We start from the raw sequence: 26,012 nt of genomic DNA on the forward strand, positions 1-26,012 counted from the left end.
AAAAAAAAAAAAAAAAAAAAAAGTAAATTATAAAATGAATTCATTTACCAAAAAGAAAACCAAAAAAACAAGAGACCTGAAAGCAAACCAATCAGAATACTTTGGCTTCTAATTAAAATGCGTTAGAAAAAGCAAGTAAAATTGTGGACAACTAGAAAGAGATTTAGAGTGAAAACACCCTGACATTGAGACAGCTTACATGGTTAAAAATAAACAAAATAAACATAAAACTGCACATAAAAGATCAAGGATGTTATGGTTCCTACATTTTCCACGTCATCTTTATGGTGGGCTTAAAACTGTAGCAGTAACCCACAGCCACAGATCTCTTTAAGAGGATTACCAAGTGCACCTTGTGTGTGGCAGTCAGCTTTCAAGCTATGATGATGGGAAATTACAGTAGGAAATGCAGCAAACTGAATGCAAAACAGTGAGATAGTTTGGTAATCTGAGGTACTTTCCTTCAATTTGATACAGGTCCATCCGTTTATCCTATGTTCACACAAATAGCTGAGATCAGAACAGAGCATGAGGAATATTACAGGATTAGAAAAACACAGTTAAACCTCGATCAGATAAAGATGCTTGCAGGTTATACAGTATGTTTTATCACAGGACTGGTCTCTGGATGTCAATTTTGACCCAAGATGCTCATTTTGAAGATGAGAATCAGCTGGAATTCAAAGAACCAAGCAAACTGCTTTGAACTCCCAGTTCCAAGTCCCATTAGTTACAAGAAGAACAGGATCAGTGTATCACAGAATACTCAAAACATCCAAGACAGATTAAGTAAACTGGAAAAACTCCTGGATGAAAAGGTCATAGTATGCCAGTTAGGGCCAATTTGCTTTAGTAATTTTAACAGTTTTTTATCTTTTCCTCATATGAACTCTGTAGAGATAGTGAAAAATCTATTTGCCTTCCACCAGTACAAGTTCTTCACAGCCAAAGTTAGCTCCCATTTAAGTCAAATTATGGCTATACTGCATCAGCTCTGCTGGACTGTACACTTGCTGATAAATGTAGAATACAACTGTTTGCTGTTAAATGCTTTGAATATATCATGATACTGCTGACAGTGTGTGAGATCGAAGTGTGTTGTCAATAATTACCTAGCTAAGTCTTGTCTTAAAGATTAAACTGGCCTGTTTTATCAGCCTTCTAAATGCTTCCTTCGTGGCAATCTCCAATTCCCTGGAATGAATAAATTTACACGAAGTATAAGGGTTGCTCTGAAAGTAATGCCTCTGATTTGAAGCATGGTGGGAAAACAAATGTTAATATTGATATAGACCTGAAAAGTTTTGAGTACTCAAACAGTCCATTTTCAAAGGCACACTTACCTGGGCCCAGGTTTGTGAACAGAAAAACCACATACTTGAATTGAAGTCAGCTAGAGAAAAGTGCCCAGACAAATTCAAAGCATTAATTGTATAGTAGAATCCTGAGAAAGCCTGTAGAAAAGGAGCAGATGAAAGGTCTGTTACTTTCAGAACTACTGAAATCAAAAGCAAGGAAGTTCAGAAAGAAATGCTGATTTGGAAACATACCACAAAATTCCCTTTAACTTTTGGTTGATGGATTCCATTAAATGGACAGTCCTCCTGGTTTCTGCAAGTAGTGAAGTTAAACAATAATGAAACCATCTCCTGACACAGACCTGGGTCTCCTGTTCCACGGAAGATTATGGATTGGTTTGGGTAGTAGTTTGTTGGTCTCAGAGACTGTGTACAAAGGCTGCCACTGAAGTACTTCACTGTTAATGCAGTCTCGTAATTCTGAGGGTAACATGGATTATCCACAGTGGAATTGGTGCTTGATTTCTGAAGAAAAACAAAGACTACTCAAAAGCAAGAAAGACCTCATGTGATGAGAACTACAGAAACCTTTTCAATCCACATACACGTGTTCTTGTTCTCTGTCATGGCTGAACACTGTAATTCATATGGACTCTTTTCCTCAAAATCATCATTAGCAAAATCAGCAAAACCCTTACAGAACCCACTGAGGTTTTTTTTTGTCTAATGATACAAAACTCAATATTTAACACGTATGAAGACCTTTGAAACCTAAGTGCTTTTTGGCCACAGCAACACAAGCTTTTACTGGGGTCTCCAAACTCCACCAAAGGGAAGAGATCACAACCCTAAGAACCTGCTTAGACAATTACTGAACAGCTGCAAGAGCAGCATAGCAAACAGTCTTAAACAGACCTGGAGCAACAATGCTAAAAGCCTTTTCTCAGCTTCATCTCTCCCGTAACACTGGAAGCTGTGAGTGTAGACACTGTAGTCATAACCATATAACTTCACTTGCATGGTGTTATTGAAGCTCTCCTGAGAGTCCTCTGGGATAAAAGAAATTTGAGTGGAAGCTCCTCCGAGATCCAGTGCACCCGTGGTCTCTTTTCTGTATGGATGGACCCATGTCCTCCACAGGTTTTTCTACACATAAAAATAAAAACAAAGCTTATTAGAAATACCATCTGATTGTTCTCCCTTCAAGCTCTTCTACTTTTAATGTAATTCTCTTAGATTTCCCCTCCCTCTTTGTCCTTCACTCTTTCCCAAAGTTCTTGGCTCTAAGGAAAACATGCAGATGTTGTTTTTAGGTAAGTGAGAAGTCCTCCCACAGGGCAAGGAGTCTGAAAGATGGAAAAAGTAATACAGCACAGCTTTGAACACCAAGGACAGCACAATAATCAAAGCACTGGACTAACCTGATCAATATCTATACTAGAATGCAGGAAATTGAAGTCTGGGTACCTGGGAGATCTGAATAGAATTAGCATGCAAATTTACTTGCTTCAAGGCAAGATAAATTGTTAAAGGAATAAAATACTATGAGATCACACAGAAAAAGAGAACGAAAGTAGAGTAAAATAGAAGTCAGAGGAATGTGAACGCCTAATCTGTACATGTCCTTCACTGAAAATGCAGTGGCAATAAATCTGATCCACCCAATTGGCATTTCTCCTTGTTATCCAAAACATCCCCCAGATTCTGCATTTGATCTACACAGTCACTGTGCATATATATATACCCTTTCTGCGTTAATAATTCTGTCCATATGTACTGCAGTATAATTTACTATGAACAATGATGTCGATGTAAACGTAAGAAAGGAAAAGAAACATGGGCTAACAAACATACTTATGAAAAAAAAATCTACAGTGATAGATTCCCCTTAAGAGCCTATGGGAGAATTTCACTCCTATCTCCAGCCTTGTCACAAGAATAGTGATAAGCTTCTTGCTCCTACTCATAATAATCCACGCTTTAGTCTTCACACAACCCTAAACTAAACTGGCTTCAAAATGTCTAGCACTCTCTATGGTGGTCCTCATGAATCTGTCATATGGAAATTGAGATATTTGTTATTAAAATTCATGCTGTAGGAGACTGACATCACTTCATGAAGTCATTTTTGTTGCATAAAATAAGAAAAACCACGCTAGAACATGTGATTCTACTATGTAGTTTTCTTAGCAGGAACCAACAGCACATTCACCATGAAGTATCACTTGGAGCACCAACTCCTGCTTACTGATTTCCATGACTGATCAGGAACCATTCTATCAAGACAGTGAACAATACTCAGAGGTCTGGTTGGAATTCTTTTCAGCCTAGCAAGACTATCTGGAAGAACTGCAATAAATGCTGTATTTTTCAGTTAAGACAAATGAGCTACTGTTGCCAAACAGTTTGGAAACTCCTAAGCTGTGTAGACTTTTTATCAGTAGGGTTGCAAAGACAGCAACTACCTGCAGAAGTCACAGGTGGAAACATCCATAATTGGCACCACTGTCAAGATAGTCAACACCCATCACATTTTAAAATACTAATGCATTTAAGAGTGATGAAATTTCTATTTCTACGTGTGGCATTGATGTCATTTATGGAAGATCCACTGATCTACAGTTTTACCTTTCCCAGGTCAGATTCCTGTCACATCTTCCCATCTATGCTTTCTTTGTTCAATTACTACCACAAGACCCCGTTATGTGCTTCACTGTGAAATGAAAATTATAGCTATGATGTTTTAGCAGGCATTTCCTCTCAAACCTCTCATTTACAAGAAAGAGAACAGTGAAAAGCATGCATTTTTTTTTTTTCCACACACCTCTAAGAAATTGCCCATTAAATAGTTGGCTGTTATCCATCCATACACCCCTTCCTCTGGCCCAGTTATGATATGCGCACCCCTAAATCGAAAAGGTTGTGCTCTGAAGTAGTTTTGAATGCTTGCAAGGACTTCGTTGGCTGCTGTTTCATTTTGCAACCTAAGCAATTCACAAAACATGAGACACTGAGCATCTGGAAAGGCAATTTCATGTTTAATCTTCACTGCCTAGCAGCTCAAGAAAAGCCTTACAATCACCTAATAAAAACTGACATTGCTTTTGCCTAAAGGGGATGCTTATTATAGGGAACAGCCAAACACCCAGCATCATCGCAGCAAGCAACTCACCCACTATATACCAACTTCACTCTTTATCATACAAGTTCATAACTATTTTGTCTCAAACATACTCTTCTTTTAGTGAACTGAACACTTACATATCTCTTGGCTAAAACAGTCCTGAAATCTTTCTTTTCATTCTGCTTAGTCAGAGACCAAACACATAAAAAAGTTCATGCCACAGCTGAAGCCATAGACAGACCCCAAAAGCCACATGACATCGCATTCACACTAAGGAAACTGCAATGCCTAGCTTTTTTGCTGCCCTCAGATATGCACAAACGTCAGTTTGGTGATGCATTGGATTTTAAGACAGCTTTGAAAAAGCAAATTAAAATTCTGCCTTCTGCAGAATAAGGCAAGGATTTATTTCCAAAGTGGTGCAAGAGAGGATTTTTATATAGCCATGCTTTCCCTATTAAAAAAATAAAATAAAATAATTGAATTCAATTGACTGGGCTCCATTTCCTTTTGAAACAACCAATTTCCATTGGACAGAAAGGTGCCCAGTACCTTTTTCACACTCTTTCTTCACAGACTGCTATACCAGCACACATGCAGAGGAGTTCAAACTTCCACTGTACCTCAGTAGTCGCATGCCAGCTGTAGCCCCAAGATAAATTGAAGTGCTCTTATGTAGATGAACTGGGATTCTCTCCTTGACTTTATTCAGGCACTCATCAAGGGGTTTTGCAAGGGCTCCTGTGTTACGCTCATAACTGGATATACCAGGACCTAAAAGAAAGTAAGTAGATTGACTGCACTGTTTTGCCAAGTACAAAATAACCTAATTAAGCAAATAGTTGTTACGACAAAGAGTTTCCCTCTTCCCTCATGTAGTTGCAAACAATAGAGTGTTCCTTAATAAATTTCATTCCTTACTAAATTCCCTAGCTGAGGAAGTAGCACACAGAGAAATCCAGGAAAGCAGAGGAGCAACTTCTGCTCCACACCATCAGCAGCTGTTGTTGCATCACACTCCCCCATACACTCTCCTGGGACAAGAGCCTCTACTCCTCAGCGTTCAGATCAGGCAGAGCAGGTCACAGGGCAGTAACTATCCATTCTAGACAGCCTGCTTTGCTGATGATTAGAGCCCGATCAGGACAGACTACTTGCACTGCATTGAAAGGTTTTGATCTGGGGATTGCTCAAGCAGACATGGCAGAGTTACCTAACAAAAGATGAAATGAAATTACAAGAACACCTCAGAAGTTACAAATCAGTTGATTGTTTGACTTTCAAGTTCAGTATGTACAAGTCTACCTCCTGATGGGGCACAATTTAAGTGCCCAGACACTTTTGACACTACACTCAACTTACCTGAGGAACACAACACATGAACCCTCTGTCTCCTCCAGAGCAGAGGCACCCAAGACTAGAGCAGTAAAACGTGCTGATTTTACACACTGAATGATGAGAAGTACTGTGGTTGACTCTGGTTAAGGCCCCGTGGGATCTGAAAAGCTCAAAGCAATTTGGACTCCTCTGTTTCACAATATTTTTTTTTTACCCAGTTAAGTCACAAAATACTTCCGTGTTCGTTTTAGAGCAGAATAGGAACTGCCACTTTCTCACTGCAGAACTCCTACAGGACACGCTGAATTTGTTAAGACATAAACAAGCACAGTGTACCCCCTGCCCCAGCAAGCAGGCTGCCACTCTTGCAACCTGTAAATGACACATCATCAGGCACATGACAGTACGTTTCTTCACATTACACATTTGTTTTCCTTCCTTTGTTGCTCTAAAATTATCCATATGCTTAATTATGATGACAGAAAGATTGGTGCTGTTGAGAAACTGTTCCCTCCTACTCATTTCATAGTCACTTATGAACCTCTGAAGCTACACCTCTGTCAGGTGTGTGAAATTTTGGTATCTTTGAAAACTTAGCCAAAGGTCACTGACATTTCTTATGAAGAAATCCACAGCCAACTGCTAGAGCAGTTGTTTTACTGTTTTACTTGATAATTTATTACTCTCCCTTGCTATCTAGAATTTACAGGCTCTTCCAGTTCACTTTCTTGATGCCTTTCATAATTCCCCCTCTTTTGTCCCTTTCAAAGTAATCACAGAATAATTCCAGATGAACTGCATAAGCCCCATTTCTCTAGGAAACCTGACTCAATCCACAGAAGTATTTTTTAAACATAGTTAACGCTTTTGGAAACTAAAAACTACTTTTTCAGACTCCAGTGGCATAATTGACATCCATTTTTGCCCTCATCAATGCCAAACATCTAACCGGGGCTAAATTTCCAGTTCTTTTCTGAGATTTCTTATTCCACACTATTTTTTAGATATATTTTATATGTTTCTTTTGAAAGAAATTATTTCAGGGTATTGTAAGCATTGTAAAGGAACTGACTCTGTAATTGAATTCTGTTTGCACCACTCATACACTGCAGTGGAGTAAACCAAGCTTAACTATAATTTTCTCTCTGTTGGAAAACAGCACACCCTACCATAGCAACAGTTGGAGGACTGATGTTGACAGACACAGACATGGTCTTAACAGTTCTTGCTCTTCAGTACTGAAATTGAAAGAAAAACACAAAACAAAACTGGAAAGAGAAACAGTATAAGCCTCCAAATAACCTTTTCCCAAAGGCTACAAAGAAGTAAGGAACTGCTATCTGAGCTCACCTTTCACATCACACTTGAAGGTTTGGCTCACTACTCCTGTATCATTTTCTTTTTCCGCTGGCCATTCATAGACATAGACTGTAGTCCGCGAAGATCCAGCATCAAGGACTATTCCATACTGTGGAGAAAAAGGTAATAGATTAAAACAAGAGACAAACAGTGGCATCTTGAACACCTATATGAGCTGTACTTTCTCAAATAATCAGACTAAAGTATTTGAAAGTATATGCACGGTGTATTTACAAGAGATATATTAATTCTCATGTTAGGTACTTAGACAAGAATCTAGCAGAAGAGCACAGAATAAATCTGGGTGTAAAATAAACGGCACACTGTATATCCTCAGTAATGAATTCAGTGAAAATGGAAAACACTCATCTCCTTTCAGCATCAGGTTGAAAATCCATGCTTGACACATAGATAGCACTGTGAATTGCTTTCCCATTACCCTGGCTAAACTCACTGGACACTGATGGGTTTGATACCAGAGCACAGGCTTTAGATTCAGGGTTACACAGAGAATCTATGAAGACACAAACGAGGTAGAAGTGTATAATCCACAGATAGAATGATGAAACAACTCTGGTTCTTTTCTATTTGTGCAGTAAAAGTACTCTTTTGAGTGCTTAGGCAGTCCACTGCCTAATCTGGCTCTGAAAATAGTCTGTGCCAGAGCGTGAGGCTTGTTTTGCTTTTCCTCTTTGTTATCCCAAAAAATAATTTTAGCTGCTCCCTCTTCAAAATCATCCAACTGATAGGAATTGCACAGTATAGGGTTCATTTCTCAGTCAACATTTTTTCTTTTAAAAAAGACAGAAGGAGGTTGACAATACTGAAAAATGAGAGCCTCCATCTGGTTGCAAAATAGTAAAAGCAGCTGGAGCAGGCTAATTTATTTCATCACGCAGCCTCCCTTGGATGCTCCAAATCTCCAAGAAAGATCACTGCTTCAGGTGACACACCATTCAGTCTCTGTAACTCATTAGTTCTCAGCTTTCCACTGTAATTCTACAAGCTCCTGTTCCCCCAAGAATTATCAGTGGTATCAGTCTCTATAGTCCCTGGTCTGTTTCCCAGAGGACTGCTAGATAATGAAAATTCCATTCATGTTTACTCAGATGATATTTAACCTGATCAACTACAAGGTGAAAGGTTCCACAGATACCATCAATCCTCTGTGCTGTCAGGTTCCATTCAAGCACTGTTTTAGTAAAGACACTTTAAGTGTATTCCCCTTCCTCAAAAGACAGATGAGCACTACAGACACATAATACAGTAATGGTAAATTTACTCAAGGGCAATTAATTAAATCTGGTCACGGCTCGGAGTGCCAAGCAGAAGCTTTTAACTTAGCTGTTCTTAGTGTTATCATGCCCAAGTGGAGCTGGGAGATAATGGAAGTATTTCTACCTCAGCAAACTGTGAAGCTTTTAGACCCATTTCCATCCTCCTGCTGCAGTATTTACCTCCACTTCCCAGCATACTTCCTGAAGAACAGATTTGCAACCCAAAGAGTAGCAGTACAATTATCTGAAAAAATGTGTAGCTAACAATTTTATCTTCTCCTTCTCTCCCTCACACTTCACCTACACAGCCTCTTGTTTTCTTCACTAATATATATATAAAGGACTCTTGGATATATTTCAGGGTGACTCCTGAAGCTCCTTAGATTTTTGTGTGATCCTGCGTGGAGCCAGGATTTAGGCCCCTTCCAACACAGGATATTCTAAGATTCTATGATAAGGCCATTTAGAAAAAGGAAGGCTTTTTCCATAATTTTATCACCATCTTCAATTTTCATCAACCACAGACTTCAAGACTCTGCCATTTCCAGGCTCCATCTCATCAACTAAGTACTGCAGAGCTCCACAATGACATGCCAAGGTCCTTGCTCTGTTCCTGAAGAATCACCTCTTGCAAGTGCTTTAATAATTTACTGAGAACTATTCAGTAACTCTGGAATCAGACACAAAACCCTCCATGTAAACTGCAGCTTTCTGCACAATCAGGCTTACAGCCCCAAAAGAAACCCAAAGCCAAGGCATCTAGCAGAGGAACTGCCAAACCTCCTCTAGAACCAGCCATGAAATTGCTGTGACACAGGAAGCAGACCTCCACAAATAAACCACCTCCAGATAATCCAGGTGGGTCTGATATTTCCTTGAAGATTAACGTATACAGCTTTGTCATTATGAATAGAAACTAATGTCAGACACAAGTAATGCTGTATTTTAGATACTTGTCCTTAGCTTACATATCAGTGCAGTTTTGCTTTGAGTGAAAGCTGTTAGGATGTAGGACTGCTCCAAGCAGAGATTTAGGTCAAACAGGAAGTAGTAACAGGAAGTTTTATTAGCATATTGCTATTACTGCGTGAACTACCCAGGTAAATATGTAGAGGGAAAGGTAGAAGTGACTTCAAAGAAGTATCTGACAAATTGTATATGCTCGTAGCTATAAGAAAAGCAAAAAACTTTTATTAAATATCAATTCCAAATACCGTTCTCCTTCCCTACCTATTCCATATCTATTATTATTACTTATCTATTCCTCACCTACTTACCTTAAGGCCTGGGGAAAGAATCTTTTGCTGATTTATCTGAACCACTGCAATAGCAATGATAAGAATTACACTTAGAAGAAGGAACACTTGGGCAACAACACTCGGCATTCTGGTTAGCATCCTGAAACAACAAAAAGGCAACACTTAAATAGTGTGAAAGGATTCAGTGACTGTGTACAGTACCTGAAGTTCTGAATCAGTTAAGACTCCCCCCAAAAATCTCATTTTCTCAACTAGATTATGCTACATGAAAACTCTATATTCTGCTTAAGAACTGCCTGTCATTTTGCTATCACCAACTTGCCACTGTCTGGAAGAGGCGTATGTATATTGTCATATTCAAGATGCATGAGTTCACCCAAGCAGCAAGTTTGCTCATTTCCCACGGTGTCTACATGTAGATGCGTGCTGACTATCCCCCAGTGCCTCAGCAAACAAGGCCAAAGGGCAGGCTGAGACTAGCACACACTCAACAATCCCACACACACCTGAAACCAAGATACAACCGCAGCCATGTAGGCACAGCAATAGCAGCTGCTGAATAAAGCTGTACGTTCCTACCAGAGATGCAAGATCATGGTCTGTACTAGATTCATGTTGCTTTAGCAAGAAACAAAGGAAGTTTTAAGAGCACTAAAGTAGGCATCTTATAACTGCTGATGTGTTCATGATTTAGATTAGTGGGTGAGTCCCACTGTACCTTCAGCACATTGCCTGTTTCCTTAGCTCCAACCAGAACTAGAGCTTCACATGAGACATTCATCATATAGTTTTTCCTGCTGGCAAAGAGGACAACTTCAGAGGGGTATAATCTGTAAATCCCAGTGCAAGCGATAGCCTTTGTGTCAGAAGGATGCCTTACACTCCACACCCTCTTGAATCTGTCACGCTGCTGCTATCTTATAATGTGAATTGTGCAAGACGTTTTGTGGTTTTATGTATTCGGCTCAGATGTGTAAGGCTGTGCTTAACCTTACCTGGGCTCACACCAGCTGCACATAGGCCAGGCAACGCAGCGATACCAACTGCACTCACTGAAATCTGAAGAGACAGCAGAGAGGAAGGAGTTTGCTTTCTCCGTAGTGTAAGCAGTTGTCATGTAAGCGCTTCATCAGTCCAACATCCCGCACTCGGAAGGAAAAAGACACATCAGATTTGAACTAAGCACCAAAAGGCAGTTATTAAAGCCTCGCCCTGAAGCATGCAGCAGCATAAAGACGTACTTCCCACACCCATGTAAGCACTGTGGACCACACAGGAGCAGACGGGAGTATCATTTCCTACAGCTTTCTAGCAGCAGAAGGAAGGCTGCCTGCCAACGAAAGCTGACCACAGCAAACCTCTTTGTGCCCACAATGTTCTCTACGTTTCCAGGTTAAAGACACAGCAGTTTGCTTACGGCAAGGACGGGGATGCAAGAGAAGCACCTATCTTCACTCTGTCACCGGAAAGACATGCGTACATTTATTTCATAAGCAATCCACAGGTGATGGAAAGAAATAAGAAATAGAGAAAAACAAAAACAAGCCCACAACAACAGCCCTCGGTATTTTTTCAAACCTGCGTTGGAACCTGTGAGAAGAACGCTCGGGGTCTGCGGCAAACACATACACACACATATACACACATACAAACACACACACACACACACACGGACGCTGAGCAGCGGGGCCGCCCCACCGCCCTCCCCCCAGCGGGCGGCCCTGGGAGGGAACCCGCCCCTCTGCGCGGCCACCGCCCGGACGGAAAACGAAAGATTTGAGATGGAAAATCGCTGTGTATACGGCCGAAGGGAGGAGATGCGTGTGCGAGGATGGAATGGCATAGCCCTCCCTATTCTGTAGTAGAGGTGTGTGTTCTCCGGTGGGCTCATACAGTGTCAGAAGCTTTGCTAGTCTGAGGTCAGCAGCATTTCCTCATCCACCAGGTGGGTCATCTGGTCACAGCAGGAGATGAAGCTGTTCAGGCAGGGGCAGCCAGCGCCTGTCTGACCTGCACGGTCTGCTACAGACACGGATCGCACTACAGCCTTCAGCTAGTTCTACAACCAACCTTTAACTGCGTATAAAGTGTAAGGATTGCAAAGAAAGCAACACCCTACCCTCAAAAGGATTCAAATACTTCCATACAAACAGACAGGATTCTTTTCTGCGCCATTTCCAAGAGCTGGGCTATTGTACATGCTGCTTTTCTTGCTACATTTATTGCTGTGCTGAAGCTGTGATACCGACAAAAGTGATTTGGACTGTAAAATCCCTCAGCTGCTTTTAATGTCCAGAATGCAGGCCTCTAGGCCTAACATCTGTGGCGTGGTGGGTAACCAGTTTCTTCACTATTTCACAGAATCACAGAAGCATTGAGGTTGGACAAGACCACTGAGATTATCTAAAATGGCTGTCAACCCATCAACACCGTACCACTAAACCATGTCACTCTTGCAAATTGCCAGGACAGTGACTCCACCACCTCCCTGGGCAGCCTGTTCCTTTGCATTACCACTCCTTCTGAGAAGAAATTTTTCCTAATATCCAACCTGAACCTCCCTTGGCACAACATAAAGCCATTACCTCTTGTCCTACTTGATCTTCTTTGTTTCCTAAAGTCTGCCTCTTTGGCTTTTCTTCATTCCTCAGCCCTACCCTTCATTTTATAGCTCCCTTGCTTCATCCCTTCTTCATTCTCAAGGCATAGATTAACCTTGCTGCCATTTTCCCAGCCTTCATCATGCTTACTGCATACACACTTCTCCATCATGATTTTCTTTGCTGTAATATCTTTCTTTCTCCCCTTCAAGTATCCTTGTTTTAATGCATTCGGTGTAACTGACTGTATTGATTTACTTTGCTTGGAGAGAATCTTTCTTAGGTATCCATTTAAAAATGACAAATGAGCTGGATAGCTGGCTGCCCCACAGAAAAGTTTATTTCTTCTGGTGGCACTGAGCACAAATGCGAAGTAAAATACAGTGACTGATATTGGAAGATTCACAGATAAATGCCAGTAGCTAAGATCAATAGCAAATCTCTAGAAACTAAAATACTGCAGGCATGAATAAAGCGTTCATGACAGATACATTCTGCAACACATTTATCAAATCACATCTACACAGGATACAGAGCAGACACTGCTTCATTTCCCTGTACAGTGACAGTAGCAGAGGAGATGTATGATTATATATCTCAAGAGACAACAGAACTGTATCTATTCCTTGTGAAATGCTCATAGAGTATTAGATGCTGGAGTATTAAGAGGCCTCAAAATATCCCCTGATGAGAGGCAGATAGAATGGAGAGAAATGTTATAAGATACTGGTGGCTGCAATTAATCTGTTTGGGTTTTTTTTTGCATGGTATCTCATCAGTTCACAGTAACAAGGTCCATCCCCCATTTCTTTGCATTCTTTGCAAGGTCCAATAAACAAAGGAATTCTCTAATTCATCCTAAGCCATGGGCATCCAACCTCTTGGTGCACCTGTAACACATTCAGTGAGGAGGAATTGTCTTGGGCTGCATATATGTAGGTTGCTCTGAAAGTAATGCCTCCTGTTTACTTCCAAGGAAAGTACCACAGATACCAACCAACAGCAAAACAGCACCACTTAGCAGAGCAAGTTCTCCTTCATCCTTGAAAATATTTGCTCACAAATCTACATATTGCCAAAAAGCGGTGACCTGACTAAGTAGTAACTGTGAGGCAAGGGATATTCCTCTTCTAGGATAGGTCTAGTAGAAAGACATGATTAGATTTTTTAAGTAGAATATCCAATTTCAATCTATACATTCCATTTGATAATTTGCAGGTGATGTATTTATGTTTACTAAAAGTGGAGTGACAAATATATCAAAACATTGATCACTGAGTCATAGAATCATTAAGGTTGAAAAAGTCCTGTAAGATCATCTAGTCCAACAGTCCACCTACCACCACTGTTACCCACTAAACCACGTCCCTCATCTTTGTTGCCCATGCTGCTTCCATTGGTGTAGATGCACTTCAACAGAGCCATTGGCTTCACCCCCAGCTACAGCATCATTCCCTCAGACTCATCTCCAGCAAGCTTCCTTTCATCCCCTTTTCCCTTCATACCTAGTTTAAAGCCTTCTCAATGAGCCCAACCAATAGAAGGGTGTGATGCCCTTCAGCTCAACTTCATCTGTTCTACCAATCTTCCTGGAGACTTTCTTCCCAGGACTTTTTACCTGCATCGTAAAGACCTTCATTCATTAGCTTCTGTGCCCAAAGACCAATTTACCCAAATTATCCACTTGTGCTCATGTTCACCACTCTATTTCAAGATCAGCTGTGACATAAAAGTGACTCCTCTTGTCTAAAGTATCAAGAGCTGCTTTAATCACTTAAACCTTCCCAGGGACACTCTTCATGATCAAGTAAGTGCTCATGAGCCTGGACAAATTGTAGGCAACAGCAAAATAATCACACAATTAGGGCAGCAGATTGCTGGAACAGCAGAAATGCACAGCCTTTTGTCTATTTTGCCTGAGCCCTAGTTTTATAAAGCCAAACTAGCTGCTGCTTCTGCTGCAGGGGAGTGTTGGACAGTCATGCTGGACTGCTAGAAAAAGAGGAACTCTCCCACCCTCTTTGTGCTCTGTGCTCTATGGTTGAAAGCCAAACTCACAGAGATTTATAGCAAGTTTGTTTGAGATTTTTAACCATGCCTGCAAGCACAGGTTGTGACTCGACATCTATATTGTATTGTCGTACAATTGGCCACAGAAGTCCGATACAGAAATACTGTACTTGTACAAGAAATTAACTTTTGTATTCAAATCTGCAACCTCCTGTGAATGGGGATATATTCCAGAAACTACTCAGTGGGAATTAATCCTTTCAAAATTGCTGTGTAAAAACCCTGCTCAACATGGAGTATTTCTGCAGGCTGACAACTCTAAATCAGTCGTGTTGCATTTTTCTCAGTACAGAAGTAGTTGCTGACAAAATCAGAATAGATACACTCCTCATGTTTTGAAGAAGTACTAAGAAGTCCTTGTAGTAGCATTTCTATCATCTTTTTCTATTCATCCAGGATCAAATTGGCTGAGAAATTCTAAAATTCCTAGATAAAATCTTTTCCATTGCAATTTCACAGTCAGATTATCTCCTTGAGTATGAGATTTGTGGATGAAAAAATTCTATTACAATTCTTTCCATATCTACCTGCAATATTGTTATTCACTGATGCAATGCTTCACTAGACCTGACATAATATAACAAGTTCTTTTTATTGCTTTCTGTACACCGACATTAAACCACAAGTATTCGTGATCACTCATAGGCTCAGTGATGCAATTAAAGTCATTAAAGTCAGTTGTACAGAACAAAAATTCCATGGGAGAAAAGAGCCAGCACACGAAAGAGTGGAATAATCCCTGCAATACTGATGATAACAAACATTTCTATGTGCAGATTCACCATTATGTGGTGCCTGCTTGAAAACAGCCTGCACTAAAGATCTTGTTTGTTCACCAGATGAATAAATATATGCATCACCATTTCTGATTTTGGCAGATTGAAAACTGAGTTCTTACCCAGTAGCAGGGAGGTAACTTCTTGCGTTCTGCATTACAAAGCTGGGCTGGGTGAAGGACATGAGATGCAGGTTGATTGGTATATTCCTACAGTCTTCCCCCTGTTTTATTACCTTTGTTTGCCTTTGCAGTTGCAGGCACAGTAGCATCTCTCCAGTTCATGACAGCAGTGGTAATTAACATGCTTGATGTGAAAAACACATTCAGTTTTGGTATATCTGTAAATTTTCCTTATATTCAGCCTTTCTTTTTCATTCTCCTTGTTCTATTTGCTTGTGTGAGTTTCATCATGCGTGATGCATGAACACACTCTCAATGAAGCAGCAGCAAGCTCTCAACTTTCTTACACTAGCTATACATATATGCCCCATTGAGAACAAGCAGTAGTAGGGCTGAGAGTAGATGTCCATGCACAGCATATCCCCTGCACCATTAAAGGGAATGTGTTATGGGTGGGTTGCATTTAAACACATAGCAGCTCCTGTGATAACAGTGTCAGAGCCAACATGGGTTTGTCTGATGTTTCGGGGAATTGCATATTTATTTTTTTATATACTCCATTTTGGTGCTATCTGACTTTCGTTAAGGCATGTCACACACACTGTTCTAGCATTGGCTAGTTGGTGGGTTTACGATCCCACTCAGGGCAAAACCTCTGGTTTATGCTGGGAAGGTTTGTGCCTTAAGTCAGCACTGGGTGTAGTCATGAGTGAGAAAGACAACGTAAAATACGTGTGGTAGAGATACTGCCTGTAGCTTGAGACTGCTATGTCAGTCATAAGCAAGAGGCTATTGTCAGCCACAGAAGTCGTTGCACAGGGACAGTAAAGCCAGACACTTTAAAGGCAGATGATATATGCACCACTCATGCCCAAGAGAGCTGTCTCTCAGATAGAGTACTGCAGTTACTCTCTTGTCCATATGAGCACAAGATAAGAAGAGTGCTAATTCTGTACAAATACTTTGAAAGCTGGTGTCAGTCTGAATAGGCATTCATTTCTGCATGTCTCCCCAAGGCAGACCAATGGTACCCTGCTCCATCTTTCCTCCTCCAGAAGCAAAACCAACATGGCAGTCATTCTACTCCTTAACTACCTTGCCTTGCCACTGGCTATGCTGTTTCAGCAAAATAGTATTTCTTCTCTAGTGTAGAAGTCCTCTCTCCAAAGTGTTTCCAGTTGTGGCAGATTCCTTCAATTAAATTCCACACAGAAATATCCCCTCCTTAGAAAAGTATATGTGTAGCGGTCTTCTGTGTCCATCTAACCAAATGGAACAATAGCATGGTGAGGGTGAATGTTTTTTGTTGTATCCTGGGGATGTATGAAGACACGAGTGTCCTTGTAGCTGAGATGGTCTAAGAACATGGGGAGAATAAAGTCATTATAGTTGCTGTACTGAACCTCGTAGAAAGTGGGATAGTTGGAGAAATTTGATAGCTTTTAGGGCAACTAGGCCTTCTTCTGACCTGAAATAGCACCAGTAGACCTCAAAACTAAAGACAAATATGGAATAGTTGCCTAGATTTTAGGTACCGAGTAGGCTGTTTCTGAAAGTGAATTCATTGGAGTAAGCCAGACATTAGAAGGAGGAAGACAATGACAGTACACTTATTTGGTAAGGTAAGGAGAAAGGTGGGAATTGGGAATCATAGAGAGGTGAAGAGGAAACAAGAAATGTACCATGTAGTTACTATTTCTACTGAATGCTTGATTTTAAAAGTTTTTGGGTAACCACTCAGTGCCAGGTGACCAAAAGCTAAAGGCCCTAAGAGTCACTGTTTCATTGTAGACATGGAAGCCCAAGTTAGTTTTCTGAGAACTTTGGCAGCACTGGATAATTGACAGGGATAATGGCAGGGCCTCAGCCCCTGCCAGCTGCTTTGTGACAATGGACGTGGCACTTTCCTTCATTTTCCTCCAGTCATGGTCTGTTCTTTGAGTTCTCTGAGGAAGGGATTACCTTTGAAGTGGGAGAGACACAGTGCCAAGAATAGCAGAGCCCTCATTTGGCCAGGGTACAGGACAGAACCATGACAAAAGACACTAACCAGCATGAAATAGGGCTCTGTGGAGTGGCACATGTGCCTAGCCCAGCTGACCTGTCTGTGAGCACAAAGGTTGTCCTCCCTGGGGTCACTTCACATCAGTGCAAACAATCATCACCCACAATAAGAACACATCTGAGCTATGGTTTGCAAGCTATTTTATTTGCCAAAAACAAATTAGTTTCATATTATACTGTATATGTAAAGCTTTTTACATAACCTTCTATATGGAACATTCAAAGTTTGACCGGCTGCCAGATAGGCATTTTCATTTTGACTTCTACCCACTGAGCAACATTAATAAGCTGTATTTCAGGAGCCTGCCTATGCATACTTCAATGCTGTCTTTTTGAGTTTGATTCTCTTTCATCACCTCAGTAATTCGACACTGCTTTCTCAGTACGAATACAAAGGAACTAAGAGATGTACTGGATCAGACAGAAGGTCAATGTATCTTGTCCCTGAGCATCAATAGGAGCAGATGTTTATGAGAAGGCTCTTGGGACCAGGTTACCACGTGTGGCTAATTCCTCTCAAATACCCTCTGAGTTGCAGCCATTTCAGGCCTTAGAGACTTCTTGAGCCAGATGTCATATCCGATCTAATAGTGCCTGATGGACCTTGCTGTTCCTGAATGTATTTGATTGCTTTGTGAGCATGTAGATGTGCAGCAGTCTACAAGGTGTCTGCCTGTTTCTTAATAGTTCAGTAGCAGCTCTTATGCTGGTTTCATCTGGGCTCTCAGAGTTCCAGACTTGCAAAGAGAAACCTTGTCTATATAATAGGTTGGTATTTTTAATTCTATGAGGCAGTGCTTCTATAAAATTAGGTGCATTTCTTCAGTGTTACAATTGTAGTTGTTACGGGATGTGTTTATGCTCACCTATTACTTAGGATTAGATTGTTCTAGAGGAACGATGAAAAATGAAAACTCAAAATGTACCAACACTGTTGTTTCAGATTCCTAAATCCAGATATGTAAGCCCAAATTGGAGTGGAAAAGCCTATAATGATCATAGTAACCATAATAATTTGCAGGCAGCTAGCCTTTCATCCTAGAAGATGATTTTTTGCAAACAGAAGGGAGGTACAGGTCTGTTATGATAACAATAGAAAAGGCACTCAGACTCTGTGAGGTATCATTTAAATTGCAGATTACTAACACTTCAAAGACAGAATGGTATAGATATCACAGAATAACAGAATATCTGGAGTTAGAAGGGACTCACAGGGACTACAGATTCCAGCTCCTGGCCCCACACAGCACCACCAGAAATCTAAACCCTATGTCTAAGTACGTTGTCCAAACACTCTTTGAACTCTGGCAGCTTGAGGCTGTAACCAGTGCCCTGGGGAGCCTGTTCCATGGCCTGGCCACCTTCTGGTGAAGAATCACAGAATCATAGAACGGTTTGGGTTGGAAGGGACATTTAAGACCATCTTGTTCCAATCCCCCTGCTATAGGCAGGGAAACCTCCCTCTAGACCACACTGCTCCAAGACTTGAGTGCTTCCAGGGAGGGGGCATCCACAACCTCAGTGGGCAACCTGTTCTCACCATTCTCACAGTAAGGAATTTCTTCCTAATATCTAACCTAAATCTACCCTTCTGCAGTTTATAGCCATTTCCCTCCATCCTGTCACTACATACCTTTATATTAAGTCCCTCCCCAACTGTTCTATAGGCTCTCTTTAGGTACTGGAAGACTGCTGTAACATACCCCCAGAGCCTTCTCTTCTCCAAGCTGAAGAGCCCCAGCTCTCTCAGCCTATATACTCCAAGAAGCAGATTGTTCAATTTTACTTTATTTACATCCGTGTTACTGCACAGACTCTTTGAACAACATGACCCTGAGAGGAAATTGCATTCATTCATGCATGAAGTCATAAGAAAAATCCAGCAGAAGTGGTTTAGTGCTGCCTCACCCTAGTTGTAAGCAATAAAAGGAAAATCCAAAATACCAGCAAAACCGCAATGATTCCTTTCTGGTGTCTTTCTGCTTTAACTTGGAATGGGTCAAAAATTGATATATGCTATATAGCATATATATATTAATTACAATTAATATATATAATTGATATATACTCTACTACTTTCATGTCTGCCCCCAGTGGCTGTCCACACTCCTGCCACTAATTGCCAAATGTATAGGCTGGAAATTAAGGAACCACTCAAACTAAAATTTCTCTGCTGAATTGCCAGGCTCCTTCGTGAGATTCACTGAGACAAAGAAGCAGCTTGCAAAAATGAGGCCAGGGGCAGTTTTCTATAGCTGACAGAGTAAGTAGGTTTATTGAAGAAACAAGTGGGAATAGAAGAAGTACAGCATGCCCAGGGCAAAGAAAACTGTGTTTGTGCTCAGCACATCAGAGAGGTCACCAGTGAATAGTTCTGTGTGAACATCCGACCTCAGTGCTGCTGCCAAGGGCATGGAAACCTGGTAATATGAGAAGCAGCTTTCATTGGGCACCTACTATTTCTAAGATAAAAGCCATAGAAAATACACAGCACACTGCACTCAGTTCTTTCATCCACTTTCCCTCCTCTTCCGCCATCCCATCCCTTTCGCCCACCTCATCCCTTTTACCTGGAGACATCTTGATACACTTTCCAAACTGCAGTAAGTTGGAAGAGCAATTTTGTCTAATTCAGATACCCTTTACACTCACTCTAGAAAGAAATAGAAAATCCAGGCATGAAAGAAAAGAATATTTAAAAGAGCTTCTGCTACACGCATTTGCAATTACCCCTTCATTGATTGCCACAGCGAACTCCTAGAAACTGACAGCCAGCAAACAAACTGATCTACTGAAACTCCGATATAAGAAAACATGAGAGAGATTTATTCTTTTGAGGTCAAATTCTCTACCAGCTCAACTCCGCTGACTTTAATTGAACTGTGCAGCCATACATTTTAACAAATTAAACTTCTCAGACAAATTCCTCCCTCATTCTCTGCAGAATATTTTCATACGTTGAAGCTAATGAATTATTCGGGCTGGTGCAGCAGTTCATACAGTGAATTCATATGATTATTTTTATTCAGTGACAGTTCAGATTGCTTCAAGACACATTCTTTCCTAAAGCTGAAAAGGAGATGTAAATGAAGAGTCTCATCACTCATCACACAGATAACGCACTGGGACCCTCTGTATTTTGAAAATGTGATTATTGACCAGGGTTTGCTCTCTGAAGAAACATTTATGCACCTCCTCACCTAAAAACGTTCTGCTGGTAGAAGATGAAAATTGGACACAAGAACAGAGATTTTTGATCAAAATATTCATTCCAAAACAAACTGTTCCATTTCGCCTTAGTTCAGTGCCGAATGATATCAAATCACTCCACAAAAGCAAGAATTAAAGTACAAAAGTTGGAACGGTACAACAGGAGAGATGGAAATTAATCCCCAGCCATCCCCTGATGGTAGTTTATAGCCTGTTGGTTCCAGCACCTTTGTGTGAAATGGGAAGTGTGAATGTGAATCCCTGGAGAATAAGGATCAAAATGCTTCTGTCTCTCTCATGACAGGGAATGCTTTTCACATTATCATTGGCAAAAAGGATAAAACACCTGCCATCGGATGAGATTTTCCTCTGCCATTTTTTAAAGAAGGATCTTAACAGAAAAAAAAATACAAGCCTGGACTTCTGTACTTCTTTTCTTAACCACTGACTGAGCAAGGACAGTGAAGAGTGGCACTGCAACATGCCTGCCCTGGATACAGGTGGGAAGGAAATGGCTATGGCAGAACTTAGTCTCCTTCTCAGGGCTTGTGTTCTATACTCTCGAGTCACCCTGGTTTTGTCAGCTATTCCAACCCTAGAAAGTGCAATACCATGCATGGTCTGAGGAAAAAACCACCTGATTTTAAATAAATGAGCAAGATTTTATCTCTTAATGAACACTTGCCTTGCAAACATTTATTTCCAGAGGCTTTATATGAGTTCATTGGTCCTTCTATCTAGATCAAGAGGCGGCTGCGTGCCGCCAGGACTGAGCTGTGCCTCTGAACACTTTTCCCTCATGACCAGTTATTTCAGAGTCTTTGGAAAGCAATAGAAGGGAGTTCAAATGATAACCTCAGCTCTTCTATGCTTAAAAGGCAGCTAAGCAATCCACAACACTGCCTACGTGGTAACTTCATCGGGCTCAGGACTGAAATGGAGACTGAGAAAAGTTTTAAGTGTTCAAGGCAAGAGCTGAGAAAAGTGAAGCCAAATAGCAAGATATGCCAACCTACAAAACACAGAGATTTTGCCTCTTTCCAAGAAATTGCTGTGTTGACTTTGGAGTGTTATGTGCTAAGGTGCCAGGGTCAATTAGTAGTGGTCAACCAGCAGAACAGAGGAACTGAGGCTGTTTGAAGGTCCTTTCTTTTTTTGTTCTTTAATCTTTTGGTAGAGGAGGACAAAGGAAGACACAGAAGGCAAAGAGAAAGAGTTAGCAAGAGTAATTGGAAGACAGAAAGAAGGAACATAAAGAAATAAATACTCTTTGTAATAAGAGAGCTTAATAGAGAATTGCGTCCATTAGCCACAGAGCCCCTAGCAATTCTCCCTGGAAATAAAATCTGTAGGCAAAACCCTCAATTGACATTAAGTAACAGAGCTCTCAACCACTTTAGGCCAGCACAAGATCTTCCCCAGGGTGGATCATAGATTGATTTGATGAAATCCTACACCCCTCCAAGAAAATGGCAATTTTCCTTTGCGTCAGTGGATTTTTGCCTGGAACCATGATCCCAGACCTCAGGGGAGCTCCCTGCTCCACACATCAGGAACATTCAGCTCCAGCAGTGAACAGGGATTTAGTGCATTGGCTCTATTTCGTGTACGTTTATTTTTGCGATATCTCAACTGTACAGAATCACACCTATGCACTCATATCAGTGTTGTAACCTTCTCTTAGCTCCTGGCCATATTTAGATAGAGAGACATCCCAGAACATTTTCCCACAAACTCTCGGATGCTCTGCTAACCTTTGTGTCATTGGCACTTTAAAGTGTAAAACAAACCTACCCCTTCCAGGAAGAAAAAAATAAAGGGTCTTAAATCAAAATGGGCTGGGGTGAGAGGCAATGTTGCATTAGGGCAGAGACAATTACTTAAGGTTTGGCAGCTTCTGATTAATATCTTGGGAGCTTAGTCCAGCTCCTAAGGAAGATTTACCAATTGATTTCTATGGGGTTTAATTAAGGTCAGCGCTGTACATGCTGTGGATTGTCCCTTTCATCTGAGGCTCTCAAACACACAGAACAAACAGGAATGAACATAAAAGAGAGAAGAAAGGTCCCAGTTTTGCTCTCCTTTTACACAGACAGGTTCAATGGGACTTTCAAGGAGTAAACCAATTGTCTGATTTCTTTTAATTTGATGTCTTTATGATATTGAGAGGAGTATCATGCTGTACTTGCAACACCCATTTTCTTGTTACTGATGGGCTTTGTAATCATGAGTAATAACATTGTTCCATTGAGAAGCGGTAAAAATGTACCAAAGCTCCAATTTCTCTGATCACAAGCATTCACTGTTAAAATACTGAGAAGGATTTTCAGATAATCTTTTGTGGGGAAAAAAAAAAATAATAACCCACAACAACTTAGTTTTCTGTATAGCTGCTGCTCTCTGAAATGTCCTCCTTCTGGCACCAGTTCGATGGTAACAGAATTGAGCAATATGGCTCCACAGGAAAAGATAACGAAGAATCAATGTCTAAGCAATTTCAGGATCATCTCTGAATTTGATGTCCAGCTGATTAGTTTATATCATAATGGTTCCTCGGACCTATTTTAAGCATCTTAGAGAAGAACACTCTGTAACCCAGTTAAAATGCTTCCTCACTGAGCAGAAATCGATATCAAACAAGGCAGAAATGACCTCTGTCAAATTTTCTTATGCTCGCCACAAGAGTCCTTAAAATATCATTCCCAGGGAATGGTCTGCAAAATTGAGTTTTAAATAATCCAGCATAGTAAAAGGAGCTTCTGATGGTTCATCCAGAGGAGACTACTCATTTCCCACACTGAAGGAGGATGGATTAGCCTGATGTTTAAAATCCTAGCTTTATCATCATCATCTGATTAGCTCCACTCTCCCTCCTTAACCCAGACTGACGGGCTCTGTTGGCTGCTCCTCTTTACTTGATCCTGAAGGCAGCTCTCAACACTCTTATGCATGTGTGTGTTCTGGAGGGAGGCAAAGCAAGTCACTCTTGAGAGCACATTCCCTGTGTGTTTGGAGTGGAAAAGCTGATTCATTCTTTTGTTGCCTTTATTCTCCATATTTCCTTTGACTTTTAGGAAATCTTTGTTCTTGGTAATGTAATGAATGAATGTATAGCATTTCTATGGTAATATCAACACCTGTGTGATGACAATGAAGGCTTCTAGCAGAGGAAGTATTCGACTTGCTAGAAGTCATGGCACATGGGGCAGTCATGGATAAATGGAAGAGAAAGTCCAAGACCATCTCATGAGACTGAACATGTACAAGTCTATGGGGCTGGATGATATGTATCCCAGGGTCCTGAGGGAGCTGGCTGTTGTGGTTGCCAAGCCACTCTCCATCATATTTCAAAGGTCCTACAAAAACTTTTGTGAACAAAGATTTGATTCTACAGCCTTGATCAGTCAAGAGCACTGGATCTGCCGCAGCAGAAGAATTGGATGCTAGAGAAATATCACATAAATGAAGGGCTTCACATTCACCACTTCTTTTAAATGATCCATTGGAACAATTCAAATGATAATTTAGTGTTCCAACGGGAAGGTAAAAGAATGATAAGGAGACTGAAGGAGAAGAGGTACACAGTTTCACATATGTAGTGTGTCGGGATGATAGGCAACTTCGTACTGCGTAAATTAGAAGGCAGACTCTAGTCTTTTTCCTTAATTGCAAGAGTGATTAAATTCTAAGCTAATAAAACTGGATAGTAAGTACTTTGCTTGTTTGAATGTGCCCTCTAAAAATTATGTATCATCACATTCATCAGACTGGTGAGTGCTTACCAAATGCTCCTCTCTGCTCTTGTTGGTCAGAGAGCTCCTGGGGCTCTGGTGTTCACACCCCTGCTGCTCAGCCCCACTCCTGTTAGGAGCTATATGTGTCTGGGCAGCAGAGAAACAGCTGGTGTGAGATGTTCAGGAGAATAGCAAACCAGAAGAGAAGGACGCCCTCACCCCCACTTCTTACTTGCTACTTCTGAGCCAACTGCTCGCCACAGGGCTGGAAGATAGATGGGCAGATTGCCATCCTCTTCCAGGGTCACCCCTCCGAGGGAAATGAATAACACTGCTTTCACATTCTCCTCTGCTTAAAGCCCTCCCAAACAAAAAACAGCTTTTTTTTTTTTTCCTCAGGTAACACCAGTTTGTATGGAGTGGGAGTTTGAGCAGAAATAGAGAAACAGTCCAGACTTGGGCTATAGCCATGGGAAAATAGCTTCGTCCTCACAAGAGTTTGGTTATAACCACATTTTCACATTCGCAAGCTATTTAAAGCAAAAGAGCAATCTCTGTCGTGCTCACCTCTGGTCTCTTACTTTGTATTCCAGCCAGGAAGTGCCTGATAAAGGCTCAGTATTTTTCCATGAATTAGGATGCCTTAATTAGTAGAGACAGCTAATTTAAATTAGCTGTAGGAGCAGGTACAACCCTCAAGAGAGCAAAGAACAATGACTGCAGTACACTCAGAACAGCATGAGAAGTTCTGCCTTTGAAAAGACATTCATCCAGGCAGACCAAGGCATCATTGGATACACAGCTGGTCACTTAGGTGCACCCATTTTTTTTGGGTGACCACAGGATGACATGTTGTACTTTCCCTAGCTCTGAGTCAGGGGGCACAAGAGCTTATTTCTATTGCTTCCCTTCTTGCACCAGCCAGATGCAGTACGCTGGGGGCAAGCCCAGGGTGCTCACAACACCCACCAAGGTGGTCTCCCCAACATGTCAATGCATGGAGCATGGGTGGGAGGTGAGGCCAGAAGCCTTCATAGGAGCAGGAGATCCAGGGTGTGTGCTATGAAAAATCAGCTGGTTCCTGATTCAGAAATGGGCAAAAAGCCCTTTGAAAAGGCCAGCTGGACAACGGAATGTATTTTCTTTCTCATTTGCATTACCACACAAAAGATGGGCAAGGGGAAAATAAGGTGCAAACTTTGATCAGCAATTGTGATTATTTTAACAGAAGCTTTACATTTTAAACTCTCTGAGTGCTTATCACTGCGGGAAGAACTTGTTTTGCAGAGCGGGTATGGCAGTCTGCAGGTGCAAACAAATCTGCAGGTACAGCAACATGCCAGCAGACTGGGCTGTGGAAGGGTTTAGATGCTCTAGATAAATAAAAAGTGCTCGCTGAAGAGAAAATTGTTCCTGCAAACTAAAACTGCTGGAGCCAGATGGAGTCCTTAGCACTGGCACAGACGTGCAAGTAACAGCTGCCATATACTCTTTAGCTATTGAAGCAATAGCAGCAGCTTTTTGTCCTCATACAATCATCTGCAGTTGGACATTGTTTGCAAGGTCACAGCTTATTCTCACGCATTATTCTCTCACATCAATTGTGAAGCAGGACCCCAAGCCAGTGACTTGGACTGCTTGTGACTGTGCCTCCTTTTTTCTTCCAAGAAATAAACTAAAATACCACATCACTCTGTCCCAGCAGGAGCACAGATTCAGCAGTGTGTGTGAAACAGACAGCAGATTAAATTTAGCTTTGGAGTTGAGCTGATCCACTTTCT

General features: G+C 41.1%; 1 protein-coding gene across 5 annotated transcripts; it reads right to left on the reverse strand.

Moving 5' to 3' along the window:
* Positions 1–34: 34 nt before the first annotated feature.
* Positions 35–11,378, reverse strand: LOC107309321 (ectonucleoside triphosphate diphosphohydrolase 3-like). 5 transcript variants are annotated; one of them, XM_032442373.1, is made up of 10 exons: positions 11,234–11,377; positions 11,073–11,111; positions 10,651–10,714; positions 9,674–9,794; positions 7,111–7,228; positions 5,046–5,196; positions 4,123–4,282; positions 2,214–2,444; positions 1,551–1,823; positions 36–1,454 (listed from the first exon to the last, which is right to left on the reverse strand). In XM_032442373.1, exons 3-10 carry the CDS (start codon positions 10,671–10,673, stop codon positions 1,278–1,280), a joined length of 1,254 nt encoding a protein of 417 aa, XP_032298264.1. In that variant the 5' UTR covers positions 10,674–10,714; positions 11,073–11,111; positions 11,234–11,377; the 3' UTR covers positions 36–1,277. The 5 variants fall into 5 exon arrangements, with proteins under 5 accessions (XP_015709504.1, XP_032298264.1, XP_015709500.1 ...); XM_015854014.2 differs by having other exon boundaries at positions 10,651–10,802; positions 10,897–11,111; XM_015854018.2 differs by lacking the exon at positions 11,073–11,111 and having other exon boundaries at positions 35–1,454; positions 11,234–11,378.
* Between the last annotated feature and the right edge of the window lie 14,634 nt (positions 11,379–26,012).

Source organism: Coturnix japonica, chromosome 2, assembly GCF_001577835.2.
Source record: "Coturnix japonica isolate 7356 chromosome 2, Coturnix japonica 2.1, whole genome shotgun sequence".
Classification (NCBI taxonomy): domain Eukaryota; kingdom Metazoa; phylum Chordata; class Aves; order Galliformes; family Phasianidae; genus Coturnix; species Coturnix japonica.